The sequence below is a fragment of the Sinocyclocheilus grahami genome, unplaced genomic scaffold (assembly GCF_001515645.1).
Source record: "Sinocyclocheilus grahami isolate Dianchi unplaced genomic scaffold, SAMN03320097.WGS_v1.1 scaffold122.1, whole genome shotgun sequence".
NCBI lineage: Eukaryota > Metazoa > Chordata > Actinopteri > Cypriniformes > Cyprinidae > Sinocyclocheilus > Sinocyclocheilus grahami.
This window is the reverse complement of record NW_015505301.1, coordinates 1395914-1422598: the sequence shown is the minus strand read 5'-3', so window position 1 is coordinate 1422598 and position 26685 is coordinate 1395914. Positions and strand designations below refer to the sequence as shown.

The following is a 26685-nucleotide window of genomic DNA, read 5'->3' as shown; positions in this document are numbered from 1 at the left end:
ACACACACACATACATACACACACACACACACACACACACACACACAAATATATATCACGATTCATCGTTTGACGATCAATCTATCTAGCTATCTATCTAATTAAATTTTTAAATAAATGAAATTGCATGTTATATTTTAATAAATGTGTATGTATGTATGTATAATATTTCAATGTAAATGTATATGTATATATATATATGTTATATTGAGAGATTCACAACACATCCACAATAGCATTTCTTTATGTAATAGATTGCATATGGTAGTATTCCATTGTGAGGGAGCAGTGAAGGTAAACTTTGGAAACAAATGAAGTAATAAGCTGGAGCAGACAGACGCCAGTCATTACCTTGCAAACAGCAGTGAACAGTCTACTTGCTGATGGAGGGCTTCCACTATAACGCTGATCGGACGAGCCAGTTTGCTCCAATAAAATCACCTCCATAATTTACAAACTATATTTACTTAATGCATACCTACTAGGATCCTTTTGTCAGGGACAAACCAGAAAGAATCAGCCACAAAAAAGAACCGGTTTGTGGGAAGAAGAAAATAAAAATAAACGGGAGAGAGAGAGGAGAGAGAGAGAGAAAAAAAGCTGTGCCCTGGGGCTGTGTGTGTGCAGAGCCACAGGATCCAGCAGACTAGCAGAGATGCATGCAGGATCTGCCGTTTCATTGTCTTAGGATCACTGATACAATCTAGAGGAAGGCTATATTGCTTAAAGCTCTGAGTGAATGACATATGGAGGACTGGTGTGAAGAAAACTCCCCAGTGCCTCCTCCAAACTAAAGTCTTCCTGTGAGAGAGAGAAGCGAGCAACTTTCTGCGCTTTCAAACTGCATGCTCCCTCCCTCTCTGTCTCTCTCAACTGGCTCTCTCTCTTTCACTCTTTTTTTCACTTCCTCAGACACTAGCTAGTCACTGCCTGCAGCAGTAATCGGACAACTCTCGTTCTTGCTCGGAGTCTGTCTCTTGAGATCTAGTACGGGGCTCCATGACTTTTCACCCTTAAAATGAAAAAGAAAAAAGTTGTCTTTTATAGCTAATCTGCACGTTTAAAGTCAACTCTGAGAGAAGTTTCTTTTAAAAAAAAACTTCTTTATTTGCTCTGGAACGGACAGACACTCAACGGAAGATTGCAAAACAGGGAGGAATAAAAGAAAAAGTGCAAGGATTCTACCATAATTGTAGTGAGTACTATTTTGATTAGTATTTTCTTCTAATTTTATTATTTTACACGTCCCGTGTTGAACTTTTTACGTAATTTTTAGAGTTACATGGGTATCTGGAGCTGTGATGACATAATCAAGATCTAGATTAAATTGAAATATTTGTAAAAAAGCCTTCGGATATAATATTTTTATGTTCGTCAATCAGGAGTTGTTTGAATGACAAAATTGCAGTCCTTCAAAACCGGCAACATTATCAAGTCATCTCTCAACAAATTGTATATATATATATATATATATATATATTATTTTTAATCTACACTTAATGTACTTGTTAAATCCTCAATAGTGACGGTTTACTTTATTACATTTAATAAAAGACTGTAAAATATAAAAATAAAACTACTTATGTCAGTAACACCATTTTCAATAGGTACAAAAATGTATGTTGCTGTAGTATATATTGTCAGATTATTTTTAAAACATAGATATCAAAGTTCATAAAAGCTAATTGCTGTTTATACATATAAAGCATTTAATCGTTTTTTTAAAAAACGATATGTTGTATAGTATTTTGAGTTCACGTTCCTACAAATTTGCAATTTCAGTTTTATTTAAACATTTCAGTGAATACACACTGTTTATTTTAACATAAAATTCCTTATAAAATACAGCTTAAACAGTTTTAAGACTTTAAGATGCATCATGTCACTTTCACTGTTTGCCGCTCAAATTTAAATCCCCCAGTGACTCTCTCTCACACCTGAGAGCTCACGCACCTGATTCACACCTTCAGCCGTTTCAAATTCACCTTTTTACATCTCCTCAGCCCTCAGGTGGGGACTACATTTTTGATACTTTAAAACAGGTGTACAAGGCAATGAAATAAGAGATTGCATTGTAAATAATGACCCCATTTTGAGTCCTAGATAATAAGTTTCTATTTTTCATCCAACAAGTAAAACCCAAGATTCTATTCAGCTGGCAGAATAAACAAAACCAATTCAGTTTTAGCAGTTGACATCCAATGCCATCTGCTGCAGGCAGGAATGCTTTAGGGTAGACAGACAGGCAGATTGGTGTCTTGTAAGACATCGGCAGGCGGCCACCAAATCCAAGACGCCCGCACATTTTTGAAAGAGTTGTTTTCTATGTGAGGATGAGGAAGTTCCTTAGTATTTATATAGTATTTAGAATTTAGTATTTTGTGTAAAATTCTGCAGGACTTGCAAATAATTCTCAAAATGGATAATGTTCTTCTCACTTTAGTCTTGTCATTTGAAGTTTTTGTACATTAATTTAGTAAAGAAGCACTGGAAATTGTTTTTTAAATCTGCTTTTACTTTATAATAATTGAAAAGCCATCCCACGGCAGCTGTTTCCCAGCTCGCGTTGTTTTTTTCCAGAGTGTGTTAATATGGTGTTGCCTCCAGCCGCCCTCTCTGTGTTCCTTTCGCACAATAACCCGCTTATCTAATTACCTCATAATGGGCTGCTTGATTTGGACTGTTTACACACTGTATTTGTTTTAATAAGGCATAAGTTCAACTGCAATAACCTCTTTCCGAAAAGCCCTCATGCGTTCAGCCCCACGACGTGCCGTTGTTTGCCGAAGGCCCAATGCGTTCCGTATGTGTGCGGCCGAGCTGGAAACGGTGCGCGGTGAAAGACACAGGGTTAATTGAAACTGCTGCGCTCCACTGTTTATGAGATAGAGACAGCGGAAACGGTTTGTGGCGATTAGTTGTTTACTAAATACAGTAGAGTGTTAGTTTGTTAACATGCCACTGTTAGTCTCAGGAAAATGTCGCTCAGGGAAAAGGAAATAAGGGCTGAGAAGCTCAATTGATTACGGCTCTTCTACATTCACAATTCCTTTGTGTTTGTTTACATGTAATCAAGGAGTTTGTTTACTTAAGCAGAGGAGCAGAGGATGAGCTAAACCTGAGTATCTTTTTCTTTTTTGCTTTTAGGATGTCTGTGTAGATGCAGGTTTTAGTGTTGTGAATGAAAGAAAACAGGGGAAAGAATAAATTAAATGTAAATGTCTAACAATAAAATCTGTTTTATTTGTTTATTTTTTAATTTAAGTTAATTGCAAAGGAGTGTTTCAGTCAAATTAAAAGCTGAGAAAAAAGTATGCATTAAAATGGAATGCTTTTTCAGTAACAATTTACGTGTTCGCACTGTGCGATCGCCCTTTTTTTTCTGTGACACTGCGGTGGGGAGAATTTGATCAGATGTGTACCTTAAATCTTCTGTGGTGGACACTCAAAGCGGATGGACTTCTGGAAATAATTTAGCGAATTAACAGATTGAATGTAGCTGCACTGTCCATCGCTTGAGCCCCATGTCAGATTGAACAAAATGGAAGAGACAAATCAGAAAACTGCAGCACGTGTTTGGAATGAAGATTTTAATTACACAAAATTGTAAAAGTTTAAATTGTCTGTTTAAATGAAAAATTAAAAAGCAAATGGATTTTTATGGATATGTGTCCAAGTGTGCGTTTCCACAAAAATGTGTCCTTTGATTTGATAAATGATATATATTTTTATAGGACTCATTTATTAGTATATATTGATTATCTTAAGTGGATAGTTTTCATGTCATTTTTAATAACATAATATTAGTATTTTAGTACATTCACAATTTCAAATCCATAATTTAGTTACAAGGGGAAAAAAACTTTAAAGCATATACCTGCAACAAAATCAAATCTGATATTACAGGCACGCATTTCTCATTCTGTTCTTTTTTTATGCGTAAGGTAATCAGTGTTTTGTTGGCGGTGCACATTTCTTTGCTTTATGCTCACAGAGTCCAGTGAAGTGTAGCATTTTGTAAACTGTGTCTAATTCTAGTCACATCTGTGTTCAATTGTTGTCTACATCGACATTCTTTGCAAGTGGATTTATTTTTCCTGGGCCACCATGTGGATTCAGCTGACCAGCTTAAGTTGGGATTAGTTGTTTTAAAGTTATTTTGATTAAAGCGTTGTTTTTCAAAACTAGTAACTTACAACACATGTTTTGCATAGTCTATGAAATTCAAAAAGAGACATGCATGTCTTGCCCTATAAAATTACAATCTTATAAACCATGGCTGGAAAGCAGGCAGTGGAAAGCGAATAGACACTAATATTTCATTATAATTTTTTTTTTTAATTTGAAAAATTTTATTTGAATTTAAATATAATTGACAAAAAATCCCACAGTATAATAAATACCACCAAATATTTCAGCCGTGCTTGTTATTACATCACAAATGAAGTATTCAAGTGAATCTCATCCGTGTCGGAGCGGCTCAGACAGCCCGCGTTCTCTACAATGATCAATGTTAAAAGCCCGGCGGTGTTTGCCGATAGAAACGCAGCGCTTGAAATAAGCAAAGCGAGACAAAAAGCCATGCAAACAGTCGTGAGTGAAGCGTGTTTGATGGCACTTCCAACGCAGCTCTTTGTTCCTGAGAGCTTCAAAGACAGCTCAGTTCAGGTTGAATTCAAGCGCACATCAAAGATGCTGAATGCACTCCTTTTTTGTTTAAACAATACATATTTAGCAGTACAGCACAAGGGCTTGTTTTTGCTTTTAAAAGCACCCTGGCCCCTCCCTTTGCCGTTCACCTGGTGAAAAATCACCTGCTGGATGAGGGGCTTTGCCGTGAGACCGGAATGCATAATGCCTCGTAAGCTCAGGGCGCTGATTGCAGGCCGTAGCAAGTTCTTTATATCCCTTCCTTCTTTATCTCCCTTGTCTTGCAATGAAACAGCTTGTGCTGGACTTTTTATAGAAAGCCAAAGTACTGTTCCCAAGCTTAGGATGATGTAAAGAATGACTTTAGAGCACAAAACTGTGTTAATATGACTAGATGGGGTCAAGCGAAGGAGAAATTTGGAAAAAACTTGACCATTATTCATCACAGCATGGCCATTGTGGGAAGAGGGGGGCAAAAAACACCAAAACCAAACAGCTCGGGTTACTACATCATGAAAACAGCCCAGCATTAAAAATTCATGCAGGGATTTTTCAGACATTTTGGTGGAAAAGCAGAATAACCATGACCTAGATCCAACAATTCGGCTTCGATCTGATATTGGGTAATAGCGCCGCAGGTATCAGTGCAGAAGTGGACGGCAGGACGTAATTGTCAGCTAAAAAGAGTAATAGCGGCATTTGAAGTATCATAGAAAACATATGTGGCCCCATAGGTTCCACTCCAACAAGATGCACTCAATTATGTTCAACTCCGACTTCTTATACAAGATACACCCAATACGTTTCACTCTAACTTATTGTAGAAGATGCACTCAGTAGTATCTATCTGTCCCCCAAACCCTCAGGCGAAGTCCCAGTCATCCCCCTGACCATCATTAGGAACTGTCAGTGCGCCTGGAGAGGGAGTGTAGATAAATTTCAGATAGTGTCAATTGCAGATGAAAGATGCTAGGGGTGTCATGCTTGACTAGCTTCTGTTCAACAAATTCCCATCTCTCTCAGCCTTCAAAGTCCCATCTCTCTCACCCTACACTTCCAGAGGCAACAGTGGCAGCGACCTCGAGCAGGCGCCCCTGGCTGGCTCGCCCAAAACTACCCCTACCCCCCCTCCTGGTCACCCACCCCTCTCTTTCCTGCTTACCTTGGCTAAGCCGCTTTGCATGTTGATTGGGGGAGGACTAATCCAGTTTGCAGCTGTCGTAGACCAATGATGAATCACCTTTCCGTCATTCGTCCGGGAGGAGGGAAGACCTGGAAGGAGGAAACAACGGTGGAGGGGTTGAGCCTACAGACAATGTGCCTCTCTGTTCCACCGACTCCTCTCTTGCCATTCTGTGCGAGAATAACAAAATTGTTTTCTCAGACAACGTCTATTGTGTCACGGATGGCTCTTCACAGAGACATCGAGCTGAAATAACAAGGAGTGATATAGTTTTTAGGGTCCTGGCAGGTAAAAAAGAGGATAGGGAGAAAGAAAGAAATAGAGGGAAAAACACTTTGACATAAATGGTTGAGGTCCGTCCAGTTTCAGGTAAGAGGGAGCTGATTTGCTGCCAGCATCATCACTGAAAAGCAGCCACTTGTTTAGCAAAGTTCAACGGCTTGAGACACTTCACAAGAAGGTGTCTGGAATTTTTTGTAAACTGCTGGACATGTGAAAGAATCAAGACAGAAAGAGTTAGAGGTGTTAGAGAAGGAAAACATTTGACATATAAGCTTTGTGTCGGAAACAGACATTGTTTGAAAAGCAAGTCGAGTTTTAACATCTCTATGGCATGGATTATTTTTCCCCCGTTTTAACTGCGACCATCTGTAACGGATATTTTATAGCCGATCAAGAACGACGGCTAAAAAGAGGTATGATAATCTATGCTGATAATGCGTTTCTTATTTCCTCCTCTTTGTTATTCATAAAAATCCAAATGTTTGTTGATAGCAGTGACATGACCATTCCTAATTGATTCTGGCAGTGCGGCACACAAGGCATCGCGTTTTTGGTGCAATTAGCACAATAATGCTTTTCTGGAGACTGATGTGTGTTTTCGTTTTGCGGCCGCATTCACATCACACACAAACACCCGTAACATACATCCAACCGCAGACGCACACTGGCCTGACCTTCCATTTGCTATGCATAATAAAATCCCACGAGTGTGCGATGGAGCCAGTAGAATAATGTTTTCAATGGCGTGGCCTTCGGTACATAAACAAAGAAACAATTAAGACGCTCGCCAGTGCAAACAGCATGCTTTAGTGAACTCTTCAGTCGCTTTTGTTGAGGTTTGAGACCTAACAATCACACATCTCTCTCTCTCCCTGGCTATTGCCGTCTCAGATCAGAGACCGCTGAGGGAAATGAACGTATGAAAATTGCAGCGGGCCAGTGGTGGTTAATTTTTAATGCTTAAAATGAGAAAGTCAATCAATCATCAGATGTCTCATTAATTGTTAAATTTGTGTCAAATGTCATTTGATGTGCCTCAAGGGAATGCCCTTGTTAAGTGGATTTCTCTGGAGAGCTTCTGGAATGTTTTTGTTTTAATGTAGTTTGCTTTCGAGAAAGCCGCATTTTTAAATTAATTATTTAAATAATGATAATTAATGTTGTTTTTTAAATAATAATATAAAATTATTATTGTTATGGTCCCCTTTTTGCTGTTATTCTGAAATTTTATGTTGTTTGTAAAGGTAATACATTTACATTTACATTTAGTCATTTAGCAGACGCTTTTATCCAAAGCGACTTACAAATGAGGACAATAATAATAGATAGGTATTGTTTTACATGCATCTAAAATTCTATTTTAGCTACATAAAATTGTCAGTATTGTGTTTTTAAATATACATGGATTGTATTGTACAATAATTATTTTTAGTCAATGTTATGTAATTGTTAATTGTGTATTTTGAACGATCACTCATATTTCAGATCCTGATGTAGGCCTACGTGCTAGTTTGAGTGTGTGTGCATGTGTCATTCAGCATCATGTGACCGTCTGTGTGTCTCTTCCTCTCAGGTCTATGGAAATGCAGGATCTAGCTAGTCCACACAGCCGAGTAAGTGGAAGCAGTGAGTCCCCAAACGGTCCCAACATCGACAACTCACATATAAATAACAATTCCATGACACCAAATGGAACTGAAGGTACGTCTCCACAGCCTCCGGCGGGCCGTATACCTTCATTACTCTGGATTTATTAGCGCTACAGTACACGGTTTTTAACCTGCCCATTCCCTTTGTGTAACATTTATGCACTGTTAAGTTGTGAAAAGTTGAATCCGTGTTAAACATCTGCAGATTTTTGCTCTGTTGGATATGTGATATGCTTGTCATGTCAGGGGGATTCATATACTTAAATTTTTAATAAAATTAAATGTAAATATACATGAATTTGAAATATCTGTTTCCCTGACCTCTACAATATCTAATTTCTATATTTCTAAATAAACTATTGCAAATGCATCAGTGCACTTTAGTGCTACATTTTAAAATGACTCAATGCATGCACTATATAAACTGTAGAACTTTCAGTGTTTTCACGGATCATGTTACAGCCCATAAGAATTTTATTCAGCTCTGAAGTAGTTTACATAATGTAATCTTGACTGTGGTTTTCTCCCATTTCTGTAGTGATAAGCCCCAACCTGTGACAGTGCAGATTGTCATGTGTCCTGTCCCATTCTTTCTCCCTATAGGTGATAACATCACTATGCTTACCACAGCTGACTGGTTGTTAAGTTCTAGTTCACAGTCTGCTGCAGGTTTGTGCAGTTCTGGCGGAACAATGAAAGGACAATACTTGGCGTCATATGTGAAATTACACACGTTATATAGTCATTTCAGCCTGAGGCAATCATAACAATTTCATTTGATTGCATTCACAAATGTGAAAAGCCAATTTAATGCGCTCACATCTCTTCAACTATTGTGCCTTTCATTTGGACTCTTGTTTGGCATTCTGTGTTGTGTTATGGTGAATCTGTTGAAAGCATGGTTTGAGACTTTTTGGCTGTGATTCCAGACCGTCAATGAATGGTTAAAAAGCTGCGGGCACGCGTAATGTGCATTTAGCTTTTTATTTGATGTTCTGCAGGACGGTTTTATGGTTATGTGTGGTATGTGATAAGACTTGACTGCACTAGTTTCTGCATGTGCCGTGCCACTATTTTCCCATATCCCTTCGAGAAGGAGGGGTGGGGGGAGCGTTGGGACATATTCAAACCGCTCCCCATCGACATGTGTTCCTTTGAGGGAGAGCATAGCTGCAACATGTTCGACATGACAAGCTGATGGCTACCTCAGCCATGAGGGATTTCAGTGGGCATGACTCCGTACCCACATTGTGAATTTTGTTTTCATAAATGTAAACCTCCACCCCACCCCCTCCTGAGACAGAGATGGATTCATTTCAAAGATCCGGGCCTGTCTAAATGCTGTGAAATCGTCTCCCGGTTGCCCTCATTGTAGTTCCGAGTGGTTGGGTCAAACGCATTTTATACACCATGCATTGCCTTGACATATCAATTATGCTGCACGTCCATGCATTCCACAGTTTACTCCTGCCATTAAATTCCACCTTTTTTGCCTGTTTTCCCTTGATGCTACATAAAACCCTTCCGGTAAGAAAACAAGTGACTAATAATATTTAGAATACATCGTTTGGCATTAAATAAAAGTTCAGTGTTTTCAATGTTAAAATAAATTAATAAATACATAAATAAGAGTATGTTATATAGCATTCAGAGTTTGGAGTTGGTAAGACTTTTAATGTTTTTGAAAGAAGTCTCCTATGCTCACCAAGGATGTATTTATTTCATCAAAAATACAGTAAAAATAATACAGTAATATTTTGTAATATTATTACAATTTAAACTGACTGTTTTTTTTTTAAATATATTTTCTATATTATTTATATATTTCTTAATTAATTCCTGTGATGGCAAAGCCGGACTTTAAGCAGCCATTTCTTCCAAATTCAGCCATCTTTCAGAAATCATTCCGATATGCCGATTCGATGCGCAAGAATATTTTCTTATTAATATCAATGTTGAAAGCAGTTGTGCTGCACAATAGTTTTGTGATACGTTTAGAGCAGAATCTTTTGTAATTAATTTCTTTCAAAAAAAAAAAAATGGACTGACTCCAAACTATATATAGTCCAATATATATATATATATATATATATATATATATATATATATATATATATATATATATATACATTTAAATAAATAAATATATTTATTTATTTATTATACTATATATTTAATTATCTACTCTCTACTCTTTGATTTTTACATGTCATTCTGTCAGAAGTAGATTGGTTTATGCATTTAAATAATAATGTTTAGTATGGCTATTGCCCTTAAATCAACACAAGAGCTGTGTGTATTGGAAGGGAAGTGTCCTTGTTTTATTTGTAGAAGAGATTAGCTTTAATTGTAGGCCTCTCTTGTGAGCTAGCCAGGATAGAGCTATCGAAACCTGAAAGCTCTATTATCTCAATAGAAGCCCACTTCATTACGCCACCCTTACAATACCCAACCACCTAATGATCCTTTCCACATTGTGAGGCAATAAAACCATCTGGATGAGCACTTTGACGTTACAAAAGTTTGCTTTTTGGCTAGGCTTTAAATTCACGCATTACTTTAAGATTAAGTTTGTTGATTTTACAAGCAGAAAGGCATTTGCCTGTAGTGTGACTGGCAACCGGCTTTACCAGTGCAGCGTCACAAATGCTCTGCTTTCCTTCTGCTTGCAGTTAAAACAGAGCCAATGAGCAGCAGTGAAATCGCCACCTCTGTAGCAGACGGCTCTCTAGACAGCTTCTCAGGATCAGGTACGACACGCACACGCACACACTCAAAGCTGTAGAGCTGACTGGTCGGAGATGATCCCACAGATGGGTTACTGATAAGCAGAGGCCCAGGAAGTGGCTCTGTGACTGGAGCTCTAGTAGCGTGAGGCTCTGTCTCAGTTCCCAGGCCAACAGGCATTGAGTTATGACCCTCCCAGCCCCCTTCTCGGCCCTAATCGAGTGACACCCCATCCTGGTGGCCCGCACATCCTATGGGTTTTAGATGCATGACTCGTAAATTATGAAATGCCGTTCAAAACCACAACAATTTATAAAGTTTGATAAGACGGGAGACATAAAGTGATATTAAATGCCAATTTGTACTCCATTACTAAGATATTTTGGAGTCACAAAACCAGCTCGCTTGCTTTGTGTCAAAAACGTTATACTCTCAATGGTCTATTTTCAAACTTAAGCATACAAATTTAGGTAGGTCTATTCCATGTTATAGACTCCTCACATTACTTACTAAGCAAATGCGAGAACTCTTCATGGAGTATTACATTCCTGCTAATTTATCTTATTTCCCTACCTATTTGACTAAGTACCTGATACCTTTATGTTAGACTCATATAAATCATGGCTTGGACTTCTATCTCTGACAATATGAATGAATTGAAGTCATTTGAGACCGTTTTATACTCAGGGGATGCAGTAGTGTAGAGGTTCAGTGTTTGTCCAGACCAGGTGCTGAAGTGTGGGGAAAAGGCCCCGGTTTCAGGGCGCAAAGAATACAGTTACATGGAGCAAGAGCTCCTTAACTAACCCTTACTTTAGATGTCACAGCCAATTATACACGCGAGGCAAGAGAATCGCAATATCTGTAATACATGCACCCTAAAGAAAAGACATCCAAACCCTACAAATGGAAATTCACAAAGGACCAAGCTTATATTTAGTAGTCTAAAAACAGCAATAGTAAGTTAGTAAGCCTAGTAATAGTATTAGTAATAGTTATTATTTTTTTAAACGAAGATGTAATACATAGGTTAAAAAAAGTCTATTCTATTCTATTCTATTCTATTCTATTTGTATTGAACAGTATTGTTAGTGTTTTAGTATAGCATTTTTAAAAATAAAAATTCCAACATATAATATTACACATTATTAATAGTAGTAATAAAAAAATAATAATAGTAATAATAATAAATATATAATAAAGAAAAAATATACAATATATAAAATAATTGTATAATAATTTTAATTGCAAACAATATAACAAAAAATTGTAGTGCCATTATAACCTTTTATAATGGCACTACAATTTGAGTGCAATTTTCAAGACTTAAGCCATGCATTCACTGGCACATCAAAAGATCTCATGTTGCTCTGTAGTATTTGTGTGAGTTAACTGAACGGCCCTCCACACTGTCATTAAGGGCTGAGAACCACAGGGCCGGTATGTGTCTAATGAAGGCTCCTTATGTGTACTACTTACCTGTAATCAGGCCCACTGATTTGTCATTGTACGGTCTACTTTAAACCCTCCAGTGTGTGCGGCCGTACATCATTCCCAGCTCTGTGTGTGTGTGTGTTTGTGGACACTAGGCCTTTCCATCCTGTGTAGGTTTTTATGTATACAGTCAGCAGAAAATGCTCCCATATTACCTGATTATTTTCCTTCGTTATTGCTCTTAATTTTTCAACCTAAAATAAGGTTAGTGAAATAAATAGTGTAATGCAATGTAATTACTGTTACCTTGGATTCCAGAAGTTCTGTTGGCAAAGAATAATATTTACCTTATTTTTTTATGTTTGAATATGTGCTTGCCTCTTTTCTTTTTAACTCACCACAGGCATTGGAACCAGTGGCTTCAGCCCAAGACAAACTCACCAGTTCTCTCCCCAGATTTACCCTTCCAAGTAAGGCTTCTTTTATTTTTCTTTAAAAAAATAAGCTGCATCCAACTTCATTTGGGCCTTTAATTAGATCCTTCTGCCAGATTCTGGACTCTCCGGCTGCTTTGTTTTCATTGATGTCTGCAGCTTGCGTACTCCAAAATCTGTTGTAATTATTATCTTGCAAAAATGTTCCTCGTGATTTATTTTTCTTTCGCAATGTATATCAGCTGCTTAATGGCTAGATTTTTCTCTGTTTCACAGCTTGGCCAAATATTTATGATTAAGTAGCAGAATCACAGAGAATTAGTCTTTGAGAAAAAATTTTTCGATATGGGCTTTTGGGTAAAAATACATGTCTCCCTTTTCTCTTACTTTGCTCTCAAATAGCAGACCCTATCCACACATTCTTCCGACTCCTTCCGCCCAAAATATGGCCGCGTACGGACAGACGCAATACACCACAGGAATGCAGCAGTCTGCTGCCTATGGCACATACCCTCAGCCAGGCCAGCCCTATGGGATTCCAGCCTATGGTAACTGACTCAGTTCGTCCTTTTCTATGCTTTAAAGCTTTGCAATTCAGATTGTGCTTTGCTTTTCACTCAAGCAGATGAACTCCCATACTTATGAAACATTTACTATATTGTCTGCCATAGTATTAAACTAAATGTATTTGTATTATTTAAAAAAAGGACTCTTCATTTAAAAAATAAGTTTTTTAACATTTAGAATGTTTTAGAATTTTTTTAACGTTTTAGAATGGTTGGGTTAAATGTTATAGAATTTTTTTGGTCATTTTTCAAATGTATTTATTTATTTATTTACTAACAGTGATGGAAATGTAGACAGCTTTATAAACATTTGAATTATTATTATTATTATTTAGGAATAATATTAAAAACATTTTTGGCAAATAATCATTTTATAAGATTCGTCTTGCTCACCTGCATTTCATAAAATATTTCTACTGGGCAAACATTACTTAAGTAATATTCATGAGCGGGTTTTGTGAGGTGTTTCTCACTTTTTGGATATTTCCTTATTTTTTGACAATTGTGGCCAGTATTTAATGTTTTTTGGTCCTTCTAATGCATTTAATTCAATTACAAGTCATCAAATGAGATGCCGTTTAATTTTAGCATTTAGCATTTGTAGCATTTTAGGTGCGTTCCATTCGACAGTAAGTGGACTGCGAAGTGGACTTCACAGGGTATTCCGCCATCTTAAGTGAGATTCCAACCCAAAGGGAGTGAACATGTTCAGTTCGAAGGGTACTGCAAATGGCACAAGTATAATAAACATATAAATTTAGACTTTATTTATTAGATACAAAATTGTATATGTATTTTATATGTATTTAAATTTGAAAGTAAAATAAATTACAATATTTATGTTATATCATAATCTGCGTGATCTTGTCATTGCCTTTCTTTGATGACGTTCCAGGGCATTCCAAATGAACGATTATTGTCAGCGAAGTCCACTTCGACGGATATCCCGTGCATAGGGAGTAGGGAGCAGTGAACACTGCATAGGGACCCTGTCAATCGGAACACACCTTTTGTCTCATACTTAGCATGTAGCTTTAAGATAAATTCTAAATCTTAGCTAACAACGTGCTGATCACTAAGATTAGGCTAATGCTTAACTCAGCCCTTAGTCACTCCTTTTCCCGCCTTCAATCGAAACTTAGGACTCTGCTGACCTTTTGTTTTGCATTTGCAGACTCAGTGTCTCTTTTAGACAGTTACTAATTTTTGCTTGTTCGACAGATAAGAGAGATATAAAGATTTCAAGCCCTCGTCTACACACTGTGAGAGCCCAATTCAAGCTAGAAATGTTTTTCCAGGGGTTTGAACGTTATGAAACCTTTGTGAAAATATGCGCACAAATAATGTTGTTTAGGTAGAACGATCTTGAAATACGCTCCCAAGAGTTCACGTGTTTGTTTGAGTGGAAGCAAAATGCAAACCTGCATTGGGCCTGATTCAATCTAATCAAAAAACAGGTTTGTTTTAACTCCAACCAGCAAATTCTTGGAAGTCCATTCTGAGTTTGGCACAAACACTTCAATGCAAAGGTTGCTTGGACCATGGCCCAGTGCGAAACAAGCCACCGTTATCTTTTATTCTCGATTGACGTGGAAGGAGTAACACTGAGAATTGTGCATCATGCTGCTCTGGTGTCACTAACTGATTTAGGTCCATTGTGGGCAGGCATCAAGACAGAGGGCGGACTGACCCAGGCTCAGTCTCCAGGCCAGAGCGGCTTCCTCAGCTACAGTTCCAGCTTCTCCACGCCTCAGACGGGACAAGCACCCTACAGTTACCAGATGCAAGGTCAGGAACACCCTCTACTCTTTTCCTCTTCTGCTCTTCCCGGTGGAGTGACAAAATAGAGCCGTGATTCCTCTCTGGCCCCCTTCAAAGGAGGACACAATTAATGGCAGACACGGACCAATTCATAACACCCCCGAGCAGATGGTTGTATTGGGTTGTAGTTAGACACAGTCTTTTTTGCATTAGGCCTGAAGAGAACCAACACAGATGGAAAAAAATCCCTTTTTCCTCTTTAAGACCAGTCTTTTTCTCCTTTGTGTTCGGTCATGTACTTTCTTAAGTTTGTTTGCTTTAGAAGGAACTCCCGTGACTCTCATCTTTGAGGTCAGTTCATGGAAGTCACACTTGCGTACTGGGAATCAAACGTGCATCAGGCAAACTCTCTGCCACCCAGTGTTTTTTGTTGTTTGTTTTTTGTTGTTTTTTTTAGACATTGTCCCTACTCCAAAACCAGAAGTCTTTTTCTGCCCTTCTTTTCTCCCCTCTTTCTCCCTCTAGTGTTTTCCTTCGAGCCTCCAACAGTTAGCACCGGTTTGAGCTCTCTAATCTCCAAATAATGTGTGACAGTAGAAACATCTCCACGTTTCTGAACGCTCTCCAGAGCATCTCACAATAAATAATGTGACATATGTGGTCTGTTGAAGCTTCTTTTCCATGCCTCATAAGTAGAAACGTTCTGCTTCTGCAGATGCTGCCTCAACACCAGGGTTGTAAGTGTTACCCTGTCCCAACCGCAGAAGTTTAAAGGCCTGTTCACACCGTTCAAGTCCAATGAAACTAAATGTCATGAAAGTATAGAACCCAAAGAATGCATCCAATGGTGTTTGATACCAAATTTTAATTTAAAAAAAATTACACCTAAAGGACCTTGTTTAGCCTCCAGATGATACAAAATCAACATTGACATCAAGTAAAAGCCAATTAATGTTTATCACAGTAGGATATTTTGGAGAAATGCATTGTTTCATTTTAATATTTTGCTGTGAATTTAGAAATGTTTGTGCCAAAATTTGGCAAGAATGGTCCTTGAAGATATAGTTCACCCAAAACAATTTTAACCATCATGTCACTCCAAACTTGTTGGAAAACAAAAGGAGATCATCTTCACACAGTTATTTTCCAAAAAATGGGACAGTTCATGGTGAGCATCTCTGTCAAACTTTTTTTTACCAAAAATAAATACATACAGGTTTGGAATTACATGATGGCAAGTAAATAATGATAGAATTTCCATTTGTAGCATGAAATATCTATTTAACTGTCCTTTCACAACGACACTGCATTGAGTTTTTTGTAAGTCAGAAACTGAAGTGCCTTCAGTCTTCCTTTCAAAGCCCATGCAGCCATAAACACATTAACCACTAACTGCAAGAGCAGATGACAGATGACCATTAACCAGGCCAGTCTGTCTCTATTGGCTTCCTCTCGGTGCCTCATCGATTAGGCAGGTCTGGACTCAGAGGAAGAGACTCAACACGGTAGCCAAATGTAGACCCCCCATCTATATGACCAACTGCTGTCCCATAACCCTAGTAGAGTGAGCCTGCACCCAGCTGTCAGAGGGAATACAATTAAATTAATGTTTTAACCCTGCTCTTTCATGTCTAATGGAACGGCGCTGGCTTTCTCTGATCATGATCCAGAAATGTAACACAGAAGGACCTTCCTGGCTTGAAATGTCATCACAGATTGTTGGGTTATCATAAATTGAACAAAATAGTTTTGTTATAGTCGGGCTTTTGTTCAGTTATATTGAAATTTCAAAAAATAAATAATATATTGATTTCTAGAGCCACTTTTTGTAATGTCAAATGAGTTATTTGCTGGTCTGCCAAAAACATTTTTTTATATATATAATTTCCTTTTTGGAAGGGGAGATTTCTCAGCAAATATTTATATATTTGATAAATTGTGGTGACTTAATTTGCTTCATTAATAATTATATATAATATACAGTATATAGTTCATTTTATTTTATTTGAACATGAACTTTAATACAGATAAATATTTTCAGTTAATTAAAATACAAATAAAAATGATCTAAGTTAAATATATCTATCTATCTATATCTATCTATCTATCTTAGTGGAAATTTGAATCGCTCTATGCCAATGTCCCAATGAATTGTAAGACTTCTTGATGGCCACTTGATTTCACTCAGTACATCCAAGTATAAATTAGGAATTAATTTTCCACTTTCACACCTGTTTGAGCTTCGCTTCCTTTTCCATAACCATAATGGCTCTAAAGCATGAGTGGAGCCATAGAGCGGCTTCTCTCACTGATTTTCACTCAAAGTATATGATAATTACAGCAACAATTGGGCCTCCCTCCATTCTGCACACCGTGTGAGAGGAGCAGCAGACTACTTTTTAAAGAAGCCCATCTGGACTTGATCGCTTGCTCTCTAGAGAGGCCTACAAAACTTCTGCTACAAATATTGTGCACTGATGATAGACATAGCCCATGGCAAGAGGACTGATCAAGCACAGCAAATGGACTCCCAATTGGAGAGGCCATAAGGAGAGCCAGTGTCTCGTCTTGAGTGAACTAACTGGAGCAAGACAGAGCGGAGAGGGGGAGGAACGGAGGAGTTTTTGCCCCTGGGAAAAACCAGGCCTCTCCCCAGCTTGGAGTCATTCTTTTGGGACCGGAGGGGGTCATGCTTGGCTTTTATGTGGCTCCGGACTCTCTCTGGAGTCAACTGCTTTCCTACGAGTCCTGGCTTTTATGACTTTTTGAACTGTGGATTTAGCTAATTTGTTGTGCATTGGGAGATTCATGTGTCTCACTTTATGTGACGGCTCAAGTCTGGGGAGGAAGTCAACAGCTTTTAGAGCACCTCTTGCTGTTCTTTAAAAACAAGAGATAAAAAACAAGAAAAAGAAACAAACTTGCTTGTGGAGCCAGACATTAGTCCACACTTAAAGCTGTTGTATGTTTGTTACAGTCTGAGGGGCCTCATTTTCCTGAACACCAGAAGATGAAAGACTTTGCTTCTGTTTTTTTGCTGAACAAATGTCCAGTTACCCTTTTATGTAAAGACATTGAGTTAATGTTGTGCCCATTTTGTGTTGAGAGTGTTGTATAATTGATGATTCCAGGGCTACCCACAACTTTTAGCAGCAGGTATTACAGCTGTTCATTAGTTGATTTCCTGGTTATGTTAGCGTAAGAACAATTCTGGGAAAATGTGCTAAAACTGATTTAGAAGAATATTATGCATTCTATACATGTTAAGCTCAATCTGCAGCATTTGTGGCATAATGTTGATTATCACAAAAAGTAGTTTTGACTAGTCCCTCATTTTCCTTAAAAAAGCACAAATCTAGGTCACGCTGAGGCACTTACAATGGAAATGAATGGGGTCAATTTTTTTGAGGATTTCAAAGTTGAAATTTAAAGTTTTTAAGTTTATAAAAGTACTTTTTCTTAAAAGTAAATTTTCTATTGAAACTTGTATATTATTTCAGCTGTGCAGTTGCTTTCATCATTTCTACGGAAGTGTTGTTATAGTTTACTAAAACAGAAACTAACACTAGTTAAAAAGACACTATTAAAACATTTTCTTAAATAAACTGACATACATTTTTTTTTTATTAGAATTTTTGCCTTGGCAACTAGCTGAAATAAATATAGCTTAATATGAAATACTAAAATTACTAAAACTAAAACTTAAATGTAAATAATATATCAATAAATATAAATTCAAAATAAATATAAAGTGAAATAAAATGTGATAAATATTATATAACAAATACAAATAAAAATATAATAAATGATAAAAGCTTTGAATAAATTGATCCAATTGACCTCAATTCTATGTGTCTCACTGTAAAACAGACTTTTGCTTTTTTTTAAAGAAAATCGAAATAAATTTCTGTTGATTGAGCTCAACTTGTACTGCACCCAGAATATTCTTCTACACCAGTTTTTCAGTCCGCGTGAGAATTCCAATTTGATTTGAGCACCGTGACTCCAAGAAGCACCTCAAAACGCAGCTTACCTCCAGGCTGTCTCGCCCCTATAACTCATGTCATGTATGTTATTAAGTCATTATTGAGAGATTTAATTACCCAGAAGGTGCTTCTTTGAGCAGCTTGAAAAGAAGACAGATATACATATTCAATGAGGCAGGATGTCAGGTAAAACTCCCTCCCCCTCATTCCCAACAGTGGCCATGTGTCTGTCATTGTAAAGGTAGCGATGGATGAAATAATAGACCCAACCCCCTTTCCTCTTTCTTTCCGACCATCGGCCAAGATCCAATCACTGATATGGAGAAAGAAAAGATAGAGTCACTGTTATATCCCACCCACCAACACACACACACACACACACAATCCCTCATGCCCCTATAGTACCAGCAAGGCTTTGTCTTAAATGCCTTTGAGGTGTTTTAGGCCTTGCTTGACTCGACCCCCATCTTCAATTTAAAAATGTCATTTATTTTGAAGGTTATATTACACTTATCGTCCTCAGAATTGCATCAGTTGCAAACAAAGCCTCATTTGATTTGATCTTTTGTCTCTTTCTCTCATAGGAGGCAGTTTTACAACAACTTCAGGGCTGTACGCTGGAAGCAATTCCCTCACAAACTCAACTGGATTCAATAGTACACAACAGGTAGCTGTAATCGAATTTCTATCCCTCACTATCTAGTCTGTTGAAATCTAATTTTCTCCATTTGGCACATGCTCCCAGTATTTTTTCCTTCCTCCTGTAAGCCTTTATAAAACATGTGTACGCTCACATATTACTCACATGATATGAATCACTCTAAATGTCTCGACCACTGTACGCAAGGATTACCTCTTGCTCTTTTCGCGTATGAATTATGCCATGAGTGGAGGAAAAAAGAGTGAAGACAGATCGCTGTCCAGATGTAGTGCATAGGAGACATATGTTCATATTTACGTTTTGGAATCTGTGCTGTAAAGTAGCAGCGTTGCGTGCGGCTATCTCACATTACCGCATTGATGTCTTTCTGCAGGACTACCCCTCCTACCCAGCTTTTGGCCAGAGTCAGTATGCGCAGTATTACAACAGTAGCCCTTACACTTCTCCATACATGACCAGTAACAACACGAGCCCCACCACACCCTCCACCACTGCCACCTACACCCTACAGGAACCTCCATCAGGGGTCACCAGCCAGCCCCTCTCAGAGCAACCGGCAGGTAAGAAAGCTCGGTTTGAGTAAAAAAAAAAAAAAAAGTTATGGAGGTCATACAACAAGTTGCTGTAAAGACAAAACGTGATTGGCTAATTTTGCAATACTAAACCCTGGTGGTGCACTCGAAAATGTCCCAATGTGCAATTTTCTGTATTGATTTTTTTTTTACCCAGATTTTGAATTACGTATTGCAGTGTGCTATATTTTAGGATTCAAGGAAATGTCTCTAAAGTTAATGTTAAAGAAAATTACCAGTATATTTTTAGTGATTCAACACAATATATACTGGTACAATATTGGTTATCAGACTAATTAGTGAATTCTTTTTAGAAATATCAGTTGAGTGTGCATAATTTCCAGCATTCTTTACATTTAGATTATCTTGCTGTCATCTAACACTCGCTCAAAGTTAATCTTTAAAAATTATAATAAAAATCTCAGAAATGATATAAATTGTTTGAAATATTTATATTTTATAGAAGTATTCTAAAGTATATAAATGTAATTTTTAAATTATTCATTTATTAAAAATCAATTGAAAAGAAAATGTCTAAATAATTTGTATTTATTATTTACTTTGTATATTTATAACAATTAGTGTTTTTAATAAATATAAATGTGTACAATTATCTATACAATTTATAAGATTTTTATTAGCATTTTCAAAGACTAACCTGAGTGTGTAATGTATGCGTATGCATTATAGTGATGCTTAGCATGTAAAGTAATTTTTTGTTTTATTTTTTAACTTAAAAAAATAGTTTAGAATGTTAATATCAAATATGAATATTAATCTAATATTAATAGATTATGATTGTTTATATCCATGTATTATTGTTCTTAATTTGTGCCATTTATCGATTATCGGCCATAATGTGAAAATAATTATCATCTTATCTGCATCAGCTAGATATTGCTTAGTTCTATAAACAAGAAGTTGATATCCTCATACTGTATTTGATACTATCCACCTTTTTTCCAGAGTAAACGATGAGTGCCGCCATGATGGATTCTAACTTCTGTTTGGGTGCTCTCGTGTTCCAGTCTCCATAGAAATTAATTCAACTTAAAATGTGTTAAAATAATATGTGCTCTTATCATTTTGTGTTCAGGAAAATGGTTGATATTGCCAGTTGTTTAGTCTATTTTTGCTCCTCCAATGACCCAAATTTTCTTACCTTTGCCTTGTCATGTAATTAGGGAAGGATGGTATGGTGCATAACACCCTCACTGCCATTACTAAGGCTTAAATGGTATCTAGGGTATAAGGAGATCAGATAAACAGCGTGATATTAGAGCATGTGGGCAGCAGCTACAGTACTGAACACTAGATGAGGTAAACGGATCCAGCCACAATGTGAAGGTGAAAGTCTTTTTTATTTTCCTCTTTTGATATACTTTTTGCCTTTCTTTTTTCTCCTGCAGGAGAGTACAGTACAATCCAGAGTCCATCAACCCCCATTAAAGATTCAGATTCAGATCGATTGCGTCGGGCTTCAGATGGAAAGTCACGTGGCCGGGGAAGGAGGAACAATAACCCATCCCCACCTCCCGACTCTGACCTTGAGGTATTGGAACGCTGCCGCTCTGTCAATGTATCTAGCTGGAATCGCAGCAATGCATTAATTACTATTAAGATACTTTTGATTATCTAGAATTGTCCATTCTATTCGCTGCTTTACCTTAAAAACAATGCATTTACATGTTTAAGAGTGTGTTTCCATGCTCAATTTTAAATGTTAAAACATGTAAATGCCCTAAACAGAGTTTTTTTTGGTGAAAGCTTTGTTTTGCATGTTTTGCACGCTTAGCATGCAAAAGCCTAAATCGGCGCTCTGTCAGTTTATTTTGTGTGCATGTCACATGTTTTGACATGAAAGCTGGGGGACAAAAACAGACTTAAATCTCTTGTAAATAGTTTTCTTGCATTGTTACATTTTGCAAAAAGCAGATTTACTAAAAATTGCCAGTATATTGACTCACTGGGTTCAAAAAATTTTTTTATTTATTTATAAAAAGTATTTATTTATTTATTTACATTTTTACAAAGATAATAAAGAAAATACAATTTCAATTGTGCTACTATTTCTACTTCTACATTTTACATTTAATTCAATGTGTTATATGTGTGAAAATTGTTTCTACACCAAGAAGTATATTTTAGAGCTGTCGAACGATTAATCGCGATTAATCGCATCCAAACATTTTTGTTTACATAGTATATGTGTGTGTACTGAGTATATTGATTATGTATATATAAATACACACACATGCATTAAAATAGTTAGATTAGAATTTTCAGCATCATTACTGAAAATCATTGTAATATGTTGATTTGCAGCTCAAAAAACCTTTTTATTATCATCAATTTTGAAAACAGTTGTGCTGCTTAATATTTTGTGGAAGCCATTATACATGTTATTTTAAGAGTTATTATATTAATAGAAAGTTTGACAGAAACAGATTTATTTGAAATATAAATCATTTGTAATGTCTTATGGTCACTTTTGATGCATTTAATGCATGCTTGCTGAATAAAAGTATAAATTTCTTACTGTCCCCAAACGTTTGGGTAGTGTATATACAATTATTTTATTATGTATATTGATTATGTATATATAAATACACACACATGCATGCATATATTTAAGAAAAAAATGTGTTACTTTTATATATTAAATATATTTATATATAGTATAAATTATATTAATATAAATATATACATGTAAATATGTCATTTTTTTCAAAATATATGCTGTATGTGTGTGTATTTATATATACATGTTAAATATACACAGTACACATACAAATATTATGTAAACAAAAAAAATATTTTGGATGCGATTAATCGCGATTAATCATTTGACAGCATTAGTATATTTAGAAGTATATTATTTCTATCTCAATCATATTTGAGATATACAGGTCATGGTCTTTTCATTAACATGACCTGAATCTCTGGAAGGTTTTGGGCCCCATTAGCAAGCTGACATCATAGCATGTTAACAAATCTAGTTAATTAGTTTGTTGGTATCGATTGTGTTAATGCATCGGGGGCAGGAGATGGATTGTCCAGTGGTGGTTCTTCCCGCAGTTGCGGGGTGCTATGGTGACCATCAGTGCTGAATATCTACTGATCCCAGGGCGCATTAATCTATGCTCCCTTCTTATTGACAATCAGATCATCTTGCATGCTGAGTGAGCCATTGATTTTGCTCTTTCTTTTCTCAGCGCGTGTTCATTTGGGACTTGGATGAAACAATCATCGTTTTCCATTCCTTGCTCACGGGATCTTACGCCAACAGATTCGGAAGGGTAAGTGATGTATTTTAAATGCAAACACAGGCAAATATTGTTGCAAAGTTTAGAAAAATGCACAGAAAGAGGGTCTGTTTGGGTACACCGTCCAGCTTCGAGGAACTCAGAGTTCAGTGTAATTGTTTCTTTTTTTAATAAGATCGTCGAGGCCTCGCAGACATTCAGCTCGGCCTGCAGCTGTCTGAGTTATGTGGCTGGAACAGGCCACCGAGAATGTCCATTGACATTCTTAAGGGTTTTTTGTCCTTCAGAAATGGTTCATTGTTAAGCTTAATTAAATGTTTGCATTAACTGACCTTTGAGTGGGGTTCATGTATTATAGCAAAGTTGATCAAAGTTGAGAAACATTGTCTTTAGTTTTAGAGTTATATATATACTACCGTATAAATAAAGGCAAACAGTTCCTATATATATTATATATATATTTAAAAGGAATCTGCATTTATTTGATCATACACAATATTGTGAAATATTGCTACAATTTAAAATATATTTTTTTATTTTAATACATTTTAAAATAGTTAGATTAGAATTTTCAGCATCATTACTGAAAATCATTGTAATATGTTGATTTGCAGCTCAAAAAACCTTTTTATTATCATCAATTTTGAAAACAGTTGTGCTGCTTAATATTTTGTGGAAGCCATTATACATGTTATTTTAAGAGTTATTATATTAATAGAAAGTTTGACAGAAACAGATTTATTTGAAATATAAATCATTTGTAATGTCTTATGGTCACTTTTGATGCATTTAATGCATTTAATGCATGCTTGCTGAATAAAAGTATACATTTCTTACTGTCCCCAAACGTTTGGGTAGTGTATATACAATTATTTTATTTAAACAAAATGTGTATTAAAATATATGTGTAAATTATATTTTTGTGTGAGAGTGGATAACATTTTTGCTTTTATTTATGAGATAATTTAATTAAGGCATAATGCCAAATTTAGCAGGTTCAAAAGGGTTATGAACATGCAATAAGAACTAGTTTACTTCTGCGGTTGTTGTATTTGTTATTTTATATAAACCGTCATAAGCTATATTTGAACTTTCAAAACAAACAATTTGGGAAATACGTTGATCTGCAATTCTCAGGCTTGGTCAGTGATCTCATGCCTTTATTTAACTCACTCAACCAACCGTTGGTTCAATTCACCAAATTATAATTTCACAAAATAGCCCTAAATCTGAGTTCAACATGCGTGTGTTTTTAAACCCTCTTTGTGTCTGAAGAATGTAGAAAGCTGTTTCCTTGTTTGAAGGAATAAATCACAGACTTGGCATTTTTTGGCTGAGCTTCTTGAAGGGTTTTTTCTTTGTGGTGAGTGTAGATGACAGCAGCGCTCAGATGTCAGTGGAACGGGGCCCGGCGGCTGGTTTGTTCTCTTTGTTCCTCAGTCAGGGTGTTTGATGGGGGTGGTGTTTTGTTTTAAGGGTGAGGGAGCCCTGGCCCTCGACCCTGCACTGTTTATTTACTTTATCTCAGCTGAGCATGCTGGGTAAAGAAGCGAAACTCTGAGAGCGCGTCAGCCGTGTCCAGTCTCTCACACACACACACACACACACACACACACTTAAACTGAGCCGTCGGTGCAGCCACGTCTGATTTTAAGGTCCTAACCAATTTTAAGTGTGTGTGTGTTTCCTTATAGGTTCAAACAGAACCCAATCTGAAGTTTCAGTTGTTACTATGGAAAAGTCACGTTTCACACTTAATTTCTGTCTACTGGGTTTTGATTGGTCAGAGGAACATACAGTACTTAAATAATTTAATGGGAGAATTAGATGGATTAGAAATTAATTTGAGAGATTAATTTCAAGTTTTCTATTATTACTTACACTGAAAGTCTCAACACAAAATGATGGCTATTTCAGTTTCACCTACACTAATGTTCAAAGGTTTGGAGTCAGTAAGATTATATATATATATATATATATATATTTTTTTTTTTTTTTAAAGAAATTACTACTTTTATTCAGCATGTATACATTAAATGGATACAAATTGACAGTAAAGATATTTATAATGTTACAAAATATTAATATTTTAAATAAATGCTGTTCGTTTGAACCTTTTTTATTTACCAAAGAAACCTGGAAAAAAAACTGTTTAATAGGGCCTATTGTAAATAAAAAATAAATAAAACAAAATTTAAAAGTATTAAGGTTTCAGCAAATTAGAATGAAAGAATTCTGAAAAAAATGATCATGTTTCCCCACAAAAATATTAGGCTGCACAACTGTTTTCAACACTGAAAATAATTGAGCACCAAATCAGCATATTAGAAAAAAAAATTATAATAAAAATAAAGAAATAAATAAAAAAGTATCATGGTTTCAGCATATTAGAATGAAAGAATTCTGAGGGAAAAAAGTATATATATATATGTATATATATATATATGTATATATGTATATATATACTGTATGTGCAAAGACAAGTCTGTAATCATGAAAAGGTGTAATTTTGTAATGAGCTTCCTTAATGAGTGCTGACTAGGTGTTAAAGAGAAAAACACTCTGCAAATGATTCATTAACAATTTAGAGAGCAGTCGCTCCCATCTTTGTGTCAGCTCAAACACAACACGAGATCGCCATTACTGCCAGTATTGCATTACGGTGGAAACTGAATACATTGAATACATTTTAAAAAAGAGTCCATTATATTTGAAGTGAGTAATCCATTTTGATTACTGCCAGTGCACAGGTTTAAACATCACTCGCTAAAGCTGTTTTGTGTAGGAAAATGTGCATCTTCCTGTTTCTAGAAGTTTCTATTAAATTCCCAACTTCAGCCTTTCACAAATTGTTGGAAAATGCTTTATCTGATGTGAGAAGATTGTTTGGGGGAAATGCGGGTGAAATGCATCAGTAGTAATGTGTAGAAAGATGATCTTCGCTCTGAGGTATGTGGACAGTGATATATTTATGATGACACCTTGACCTCAAGCTCATTTCAACTCATAACGCATCTAAGATTGGGTTTTACTGCCTACGGAGTGTAAAATTAAGCCCTGCTTCAGGGGTCTAGATCTATCCATCTATACATCCATCCATCCATCCATATATCTATCTATAGTATCATCTATCAATTCATATCTAAATGTTAAATATGTATATATTATCCAAAGTAATTATGGGAAAATATATAATATAGAAAATCTATGAAAGTGTCAGCCATTTATATATTCATATTTTATGTTTCTAATAAATATGTATTATTATATTATACAATTATATGTATTATTATATGTAATATAATATGAAGCATTTTATAAATTATTAAATATAAAATATTTTTAATTAAATATAACTTGTATAAAGTAAATATGGAAAAATGTATGTGCATATGGCGTAAACCAAACATAAATGTATCTTTATATGTATATATAATGAATACATTTAATTTTCATTATGTATATATATATATATATATATATATATATATATATATATATATTTTGTTACGGG

General features: G+C 36.1%; 1 protein-coding gene across 1 annotated transcript in view; it reads left to right on the top strand.

Moving 5' to 3' along the window:
- Positions 1-928: 928 nt before the first annotated feature.
- LOC107589966 (eyes absent homolog 1-like) overlaps positions 929-26685 on the top strand; it is a 33054-nt gene continuing 7297 nt past the window's right edge. The window contains exons 1-11 of the mRNA XM_016278558.1: positions 929-1195; positions 7689-7816; positions 8368-8433; positions 10437-10514; positions 12329-12395; positions 12762-12907; positions 14576-14713; positions 19257-19339; positions 19707-19893; positions 21315-21457; positions 23121-23204. Of these exons, the coding sequence (XP_016134044.1) occupies positions 7693-7816; positions 8368-8433; positions 10437-10514; positions 12329-12395; positions 12762-12907; positions 14576-14713; positions 19257-19339; positions 19707-19893; positions 21315-21457; positions 23121-23204 (1116 nt within the window). The 5' untranslated portion in view covers positions 929-1195; positions 7689-7692. The remainder of the gene's footprint in view (positions 1196-7688; positions 7817-8367; positions 8434-10436; positions 10515-12328; positions 12396-12761; positions 12908-14575; positions 14714-19256; positions 19340-19706; positions 19894-21314; positions 21458-23120; positions 23205-26685) is intronic.